We start from the raw sequence: 9,212 nt of genomic DNA, 5'->3' as shown, positions 1-9,212 counted from the left end.
GCCAACAGGCACTATTTCCTGAGAGTCTAGGACTGAGGCCAACAACATAAGTGATCTGCTTTTGACTGTAAATAAAGCAAGACTCCAAACAGCCTTCAATTAAACCTGGTGATTTTATCCATATGGTGGAAGAAAGGGACCTTGCAAGAAAATCCCCTCTGAATCAAGACTCAGACAGATCTACGTGGTGGAAAAGAGAACAGGGAAGGATGCCAAATTGAAAAATGACAAACTGCCACCAGGAAAAAGCCAATTTTTAAATATGCCTTAACACTTTTTTCTCTCTCCCATCTCAAGCTACCTCCAATTGAGGAATGTTCTATAGAACTGAATAATCCTTCACTGAGATATATGGAGAGTCAGCAGTGTCATTCTGGAATGTGAAGGACAGTGATATATTTTGTAGTGAGTCGATAGTCACAGGTGGGTGTAGAGACTGGGAGGAGAAGACCCCTCAGCATGCTTGGGTGTGCTAAAACTGTTGCTTAAATAAAGAATTTTGCAAGGACTTGGTGAGGAAATTACGTTATTATCTCTTTGAGCCAAGCCGATGTTTGTCATACCCCTGATTGTTTACACAGATAATTCCTTGTGGCCATGCTCCTAGGACTCATCCCTCTCTCTCTTTTTTTGCAGGATCCAAAACATTCCACACAATTTCACTGTGCCATCCATACCTGTCAATTCCTAATTAACACTGACCTCAGTGCTTGGCTCACCATTTAGGTCCAAAAAACCTGTGTTGAATAAATGAAGTCATTTATTCACAGATCTGTCTGTTTTCAGTATCCAGTGTTGGCCTCCTTGTCTAGCAACATCTGATGGGTCAAAGCCTGTTTATCTCTGAATCCTGCGTTCTACAAATGTCTATTAGATGAGTGAATACATACATGCCTCAATTTAGGGATTCAGTGGACACACACAGAAGGGCTAACTGTATTCTAGGTTACCTCAAAATGGATCTTCTTACTTCTGGGATGCAAGCTTTGTAAAACATGCATAGATTGGTATCTGGATTCTTAAATGTGGTACTTAAAATAGCCATATTCTCTATGGGAATCCTGCCTACTTCTCAAGAGCTAGCCCTTTCCGCTTTTACTTTTCTTGCTGTCATTCCTAGTTCCGATTTTTTTTTACTTTACTCTCTTTAATCACATCCCATCACCTCCCTGACATCTCTGTGTGACAATCTCTTATGTCAAGAACACAATCTGTTCTTTCTTGCCATGTTGGAAAGAAGTCTTCAAAGCTCACTTTTCCCCCCATGACTTCGTCTTTAGTAGCTATATGCTTCTTCCTCTAAATATTAATGAAAAAAGATTTAAATCTGGTAAATTTATATCCCTGTCATTGACTAAGTAAAATGGAGTACTTACAAGGTAAGTACAATGAAGGCATCAACCACTTAACAACTGTGGTCAACACCTTTTAGGGTGTCTGTCCGTCTCACAATGACCCCAGGGGATGTCTTCAGACAGCTAGAGAGACAGCTTACAATCCTATTGTTCACTGTTGTTGGCTGGATCAAAGGTGGGTGAGTCAGGCTTCCTGTTCAGGGAATATGGAATTGGGTTGGGGTGGGGCAGAAGATAATTGGGAGAAGAAAGGTGAGAAATGGAGAGCACTTGAGGGAGTTCTGAAGGCTTTAGTCCTAGTGAACTTGAAAGAGGGAGGCATCGTCTGTTATTCTGTGACTTGAGTTGCAGAGATACTGTGATTAGAAAATGAGGTCAATAGAAAAGGAGAAATGAGAGAGAGGAGAGACAGACAGACAGAGGGAGAAAGACAGAGCAAGCAGGCTATTGTCTAGATCCCAGTTCACAGTTCTATTGAGTTGGCCAAAAAGGTTATTGCAGTTTTTCTGTAAGATGTTATGGAAAACCCAGAATGACCTTTTTTTTAACATTAAATGTTTTTATTAAATCATTTAAAAATAATAGACCCATTACATCTTAAGCCATGTTTTATGAAATAAATATTTTCCAAATTAAAAAATCAGTGAACAGTGACATTCCTTTACATTTTTTTCAAATTTTCTTAATATCTGGCATACTTAAAGAAAAATTCTCAAGTCTTTTTTTGCATTTTTTTTGTAGTTCATTGACTTTTAATCGATATAATTTTTTCTTCTAAAAACACACATAAATTAGAAATATAAAAATTGGTACCTAATCTATATTTTTTCTATGCTGCTTCTCCTCTATCCTCAATTTTTAGCATTTTATTGTTATCAATATCTCATAATTTTTTCTTTGAAAATTTTTAGTGGCAGCATGGTATAGTCATGTGGATAACTGATGGAAATACTTCTCTACTTTTTCTTTGCTTATTTTTGCTTTCTTTTAAAAATTTATTTATTTTTGATTGGAGGATAATTGCTTTATAATTATTGTGCTGGTTTCTGCCATACATCAACAGGAATCAGCCACAGGTATATGTGTGTCCCCTTCCCTTTGAACTTCCCTCCCTTCTTCCACCCAAGAGCTAGGCTGTCACAGCGCTGATTTGAGCTCCTTGCATCATCCAGCAAATTCCCACCGGCTATCTGTTTTACATAAGGTAATGCATATGTTTCCATGCTACTCTCTCAATTTGTTCCATCCTCTCCTTCCCCTACTGTGTCCACAAGCTGAATGACCTTTTTGACCAACCTAATATTTCTACCCAAGGCCCTGTTTCCTGACTCTTGGCTCTGAAGCCCAGTCAAAGACTTCTTACCTATGTGTGTTACCAAGCCCTGTTGTTCTACTGAAGCCACTTTTGGCTTTCTGTTCTTTGCAACCACAAGAATCCTAACTCATCTAATGGGAAAACTGATTACAAATAGGATTGTCAACAATAACCCTTACATGCATTCAACATTGTGCATGCTTACGAACTGCTTATTATTATTAATACCTACTACAAGCAAGTATAAGAGCAAAGCTGCTGAAGCAGCCATCCAAAGAATAACTAGGCAGCAGCTGAAGGTTAAAAAGCAAACCAGGGAAAGGGAGTGGGTTTCCTGAAACGATAACTTATATGAGAAGTCATCATCAGATCACTAGTGATGATTTAGTTTACTAGAGTCCCTGAGGGTCGGATGATTATAGATCAGGAGGAGAGCAGCAGGAAGTGTTATCAGGAGAGAATAAAACAATGAAACAGATGGATTTCTGTGTTTAAGATGAAGATTACAAGAGCACAAAATACTGGCTCTGCTCAGGTGGTTCTGAAAAAAAAAGAAATGGCCACTGTCTTCATGGTGCCTAAGAAATCTACTTCACTCTTACAGATGCCAATACAGCATTACGCAACTGTCAATTTAATGACGGAAGTGCCACCAAAGATTCATATTAAACAGAAACCAAACATAATAGACAATGGGGAAAAGTGGGGACCTGAACTAACTAACCATGTTTGAGGAAATAACTGAGGCAATAAAAAGATCAATAGGAAATCAGGCCATTCTCCAGGATGTAAGGATCTCTCAGGGGAATGTTTTAAAAGAGGAGCATTTTATGAACTCATCCCATTTTTAGCACACTAAGAAATGTAACTCAGGTCACTGTTATCACTGCAGAAATGGATACAAAATGAGACTCCAGGGAAATGCAGAGCTAGTGCATGTATGTGTGCTTAGCTGTGTGCGACCCCATGGACGGTAGCCCACCAGGCTCCTCTGCCCATGACAAGAATACTGGAATGGGTTGCCATCTGGCTGATAAAAATGAACTTGGTCACACTGCTCTCTACTCAATGTAGTCTTGCAGATATATCAAGACAACAGAAACATTGTTCCAGGTCAGAAAAATTCAGTAACTATGTTGCTTTAGAAAATTTAGAAAACTGAGGGGTGCAAAGAAAATAAAAAGCACCCTCAAACAACCATCCTGAGATACCACTTAAAATTTTGGTGCATTTCTTTCCAGTTTTCTTTTTTTCCCTATAAGATACACTCACATATCTACTGTGTATACACTAAAAATAACATTTTAAACATCCTGCATATGCTATTTTCATATTCTTCATTTAATGTCTGGTGAGAACTTTCTCTTGTCATTGCATATAATTTCAACACTGTACACATTCAATTATATGGTTTTGTCATAGTTTAACCAACACATTAGATATTTATATAGTTTCTACTTTACCATTTGCTATGGACTAAATGTTTGTGTCTTCCCAAAATTCATACGCTGAAGCTCTAATCCCTAATGTGAACGTATTAGGAAGTGGGGCTTTGGGGAGGAAAAATGAGGTCATGAGGCTGGAGCCCTCATGAATGGGATTAGTGCCCTTGAACATGAGCCGTGAGAGAGCTTGCCTTTTTCCCCTCTCTGCTACCTCCAACACTGCTACCTGCTACCCCCAATTATGCAAGGATGCAGCAAGGAAGAAACTGTCTGCAAACCAGGAGACTTCTCGCCAGGAACCGAATCAGCTATCACCTTGGTATTGGACTTCCCAGTCTCCAGAACGATGAGAAATAAATTTTTGTTGTTTAAGTCACCCAGTCTATGGTATTTTTGCTTTAGCAGCACAAACTAAGCCACTACTTTTTTAAACATTAAAAAAAAGAGAGTGTTGTTTATTTCTACCTCCTTTCCCTGTCCCTTCCCCATGATCCATTCTCACCTTTTCTGTCTGGTCCTGATCTGGGAGGCTGACTCCTGTGGACTGCATTATCTGTGATCTCATGCCATCTTGCTTCTGGCTGTTTTTATCTAGTGAGGGACCAGCAGGAGGCAACAGGTAAGAGGTTTGGCTATTCTCTCATTCCCTCCCTGCTCGGATTGATGGTTCTGCCCAGGCTACACCACTCTGCTATGGAGTCTGTAGTCAGCTGACCCCTCTCCCATGGCTACAGCTCTCTGAAGACTCTGTGAACACAGTTTCTCCCTTTGCTCCTTCTGGCTTCTGCTTCTGTTAACCCCTGGGTGACTAAATACCCTCATGGTTTCCTTTAACCTCTGCTAAGTAATTGCTTATTTTAAAAAACTAAAAATTATTTGGCAGTGCTGGGTCTTAGGTGTGGCATGTCCAGTCTGATTCCCTGACCAGGGATTGAACCTGGGTCCCCTGTAATGGGAGTGTGGAGTCTTAGCCACTGGACTACCAGGGAGGTCTCAGTAAATGCTTCTTAGTTATCTTTAGATTCTCATCTGATATGTATTGAGTTTCAATGAACATCTAGTATACTATGTGGTATAACTCTGTGGAATTCCTTTGTTTATAGAAAGCATAACAAAATCAATGCTACGTTATCTCTGTTTCAAATATGGGAGGCTTCACGCAGGTGAAATACTTATATCAAATGTAAAATAGAAGAATGATCTAGACTCAGGAACCTCTTCTTTGATACTTTCAGAAAGTCTCACTCATCTGATTTCCCTCAATGCTTTTCCCTCTGTGATGTTCACAAAGCACTCACTTTCCCCTCCCTCAAAGCCTCTGCTCGTGCTGTTACCCCAGATAGAGTGGCCCTCCAGTTTCCTCCCTACTTCTAAGCTCAGGCTGGAGTCTTACTTCCTTCCTGAATTCTTGGAGCCCACAGCCATCTCTCCTTAGAATTACTGGAGCTGCACTGTTCAATATGGTAGCTAGTAGCCACATATGGCTGCTTACATGTAAATTAAAATGAAATTAGAAATTCAGCCCCTGAGTCATGCTAACCATATTTCAAATGCTCAATAGCCACAGGTGGTCAGTAGCTACTGTAGTGAGCAATTGAATCTAGAATATTTCCATCATGTGAGAAAGCTCTATTGGACACAGCTATCCTAGAACACTTAATTATGCATGACTCCACTGGTGCTGCTGTGCTGTGTGCTCAGTTGGGTCCGACTCTCTGCAACCCCATGGACTGTATCCCACCCAGCTCTTCTGTCCATGGGATTCTCCAGGAAAGAATACTGGAGCAGGTTGCCATTTCCTACTCCAGGGGATCTTCCCGATCCAGGAATTAAACCTGTATCTCTTCCATCTCCTGCACTGGCAGGCCGATTCTTTACTACTGCACCACCTGGGAAGCCCTATGTATGACTCCAATGAGTATTAAATTATAAATACTCTTGTACTGTTTTTGAGTTGCAGAGTCAATGAAATACAGGGAAGAATCTTCACTCTGAGTCCAAACAGCACTGGGCACACAGGAGATGCTTAGCAGATGTGCCTGCTGACCTGAATAAGGACCGTGACTATTTCTCAGTGGAACATTAAAACGCAAGGAACTATTAACAGTGGAATCTAGGGAATAGCAATGGTAGAGTATGGACAGTTTGCTGGTAGTTGTGGTAGGGATTCTTCTGGTCCCGCAATGATAAAGGCAACAACTCTATGTTTTGTAAAATGTTCTCATAAAGAACGTCTAAACATTAGGAATGATTCTTTAACAAGTTATATATCCTGACCAAATGAAATCATCAAAAGGACCCAAATGCATAGCTATCTTTAGAAGCTTCTAAACCACTCTCCAGACTTGTTCACAGACAATGAAAACCTGTCTTTAGGTACTGCTATAGTAATGATTGTCATTCTGATCGACAAAGAGCTGGCCAATGTCAGAAGCAATTTAATGGCAGTGTATATATCCTATACAATGTCCAATTTCTTATCTCATTGGCTTGAGATGATTGTTGACCTTTAACAGAAATTCAGTGTTTGAGTGATTAGGACAGTCTTATAAAACACATACCTCATCTTTTTACTCATCTCTGCTAAGAATGTCTTCTTAGATGTGTGTTCATCTCCTATCTACCATTTATTCAGATCTCTGACAAATCTTTGCAAAACTCTGTTTGAATCCTTATAGCAACCCTGTGAGCTAGATATTTTTGTTCTCATTCGACAGCAGAGAAAACTTACCTTCAGAAAGGATCTGATGTTGCCTCCTAGGTGATGGGGGACAGAGCTGGGGTCATAACCTAGATTCTCTGACTCTGAGGTTCATTCTTGGGGCCACTTTGCAATCCTTTATCCTACAGCAACAGAAGTAATGCTGGGGTCGGGGGTGGGGAGCTGGCTGAGGACAGGGCATGATGGACAGCCTCATAATGTCACTCCATGATTTCTCTCCTCAGTGTCCTCTCTCATCCCTCTCAAAGCCCTTTGTGATCTTCATTTGAACAACTATTATCAGAAGAGACTCAAGATGGGTGACCCAGTCAGGGATGCACACCTGGCATTCTGGGAGTACGCCCCTGCAGTTCTCTTATTTGATGTAAAACAAGACCTGCTGTAAGTAAAGGTCAGGAAGGCTTTGCGGTCAAGTGACTGCACCCCCCGCCTTCCCCCAGCATCCTGCTGCTGCTGCTGCTGCTAAGTCGCTTCAGTCGTGTCCAACTCTGTGCGACCCCATAGACGGCAGCCCACCAGGCTCCCCCGTCCCTGGGATTCTCCAGGCAAGAACACTGGAGTGGGTTGCCGTTTCCCTTCTCCACTGCATGAAAGTGAAAAGTGAAAGTAAAGTCACTGAGTCGTGTCCAACTCTCAGCGACCCCATGGACTGCAGCCTACCAGGCTCCTCCGTCCATGGGATTTTCCAGGCAAGAGTACTGGAGTGGGGTGTCATTGCCTTCTCCGTCCCCCAGATTCCTGGACACATGTATTCTGATGATTCCTAAACCTACAGGTTTGTGCCAGTCCTTCACTGGAGCACCACACTCAAGACACCCGCTTTCTTATGTGTATCAAAGGCACTTCAGACTTAACAAGCTCCAAACTGACCTCTTCACGTTTCAGTCCATCCTCCGCCTCACACTCCCCCTTCCAGGCTCCTCCACCTGCCTAGAAGCTCAGGACAGGAACCCGGACTCACTCTGTAGTCTCCCTCAGTCACACCCAGTCCATCACCAAGTCCTGTTGAGCCCTCCTGCAAACAGAGCCACCCTTGTTGTCTCACTCATCTCAGTGGCCACCACCCGAGTTGTAACCATCACCTGCCTGCCCTCACCTGGATTTCTGCAAAAGTCACCGACCTTCCCAGTTCCATCCCGCCCTTCTCCAAGCCATTTTCCCCACAGCTGCCAGCGTGATCTTTTACAAATGTAAATGAGATCTCATAGCTCCTCTGCTTAAAATCCTTTAATGGCTTCTCATTTTACTTATGGAGACACTATTCCAGATCCTCACTGTGGTTCTGAGGCCCTGCAGGATTGGGCCCCTGCTGGGTCTGGGCCATGTGATGAGCTCTGTGGTCTGGTCTGTGGTCTATGTTCAGTTTCTAAGTAATGCTAACCTCCATTATGCTCCAAAATTTGGCACATGTTTTCCCATTAGCCTGCTTGTTCTTCCTCTACTCTACCTAGCAACCCTTATTTCTCCTTCTTGTCATCACTTAAATGTCATTGTGACTCCCCAGCCTAACGTAGAGCCATTCTTCACATTTTCAATGATTTCTTCATTACCCTTGATGAAATTTCATAGCGTACACACAGGCAGATACACACACACACACACACACCCCCCTCGTTTCCTGCGGGCAGGACCCCAGAGAGGGATGTGCTACCTGAACAATGCTGCAGGGGGCAGTGCAGCTCCCTTGGAGATGCCTCCCTGGTATTGGACAATGGCGGCCATGCTTCTGAATCTAAGGAGTCTCATATAACACTCACCATAGACTGTTTCCAATAACCACTGGCCAACTTTGTGATATTCCTATTGGCTTTCACTAGGTCCTCTGAAGGCAAATTTGAGTCCCTACAGAAAGCAAATTTGAAACCTTAAAGTCAATGTGAGGGGAGGAGTGGGAGGGAGGCTTCAGAGGTAGGGGAGATATATATATATATATATATATATATATATATAAAATTATGTCAACACACTATTGTAAAACAATTATTCTCCAATTAAAAAAATAAAAATTTACATTATTAGAAAAAGTCCATGTGAGTCTCTACAGAACTTGAATTGTTATACGTGCAATGATGTACTTTTTTTTTTTTTTTTTTAACTGCAGTTCCAACACTCTCCCTTGCATGTCTTTTCTTCATGCCATTATGGTAAAAACTGGTCACCAGATGACAAAGTTACTGGTAGAAAGAGGCCAGAGCAGAATAAATATAAGCAAGGAGCACAGTAAACTTAGACTATGCAGAAAGATTGCTGATTGGTTGAAAATGTTCCAGAGTAGTAGCCCCATGCTCATGGGCTGAGTGCACACTGAGGTGAGCTCTAGCAGCCGACTGCATGACTACAGAGTGGGGGAGTTCAGAGAATGGATAAGACACCGG

The 9,212-nt window shown here is 41.9% G+C and overlaps 1 protein-coding gene across 1 annotated transcript in view; it reads right to left on the bottom strand.

The window, feature by feature from the left end:
* Positions 1 to 4,193: 4,193 nt before the first annotated feature.
* SAMD12 (sterile alpha motif domain containing 12) overlaps positions 4,194 to 9,212 on the bottom strand; it is a 264,227-nt gene continuing 259,208 nt past the window's right edge. The window contains exons 6-7 of the mRNA XM_052651579.1: positions 4,618 to 4,706; positions 4,194 to 4,220 (exon numbers count right to left, since the gene is read on the bottom strand). Of these exons, the coding sequence (XP_052507539.1) occupies positions 4,194 to 4,220; positions 4,618 to 4,706 (116 nt within the window). The remainder of the gene's footprint in view (positions 4,221 to 4,617; positions 4,707 to 9,212) is intronic.

The sequence above is a fragment of the Budorcas taxicolor genome, chromosome 14 (assembly GCF_023091745.1).
Source record: "Budorcas taxicolor isolate Tak-1 chromosome 14, Takin1.1, whole genome shotgun sequence".
NCBI lineage: Eukaryota > Metazoa > Chordata > Mammalia > Artiodactyla > Bovidae > Budorcas > Budorcas taxicolor.
Note: the sequence above shows the minus strand (reverse complement) of the source record. Positions and strands in the feature narration are given on the sequence as shown.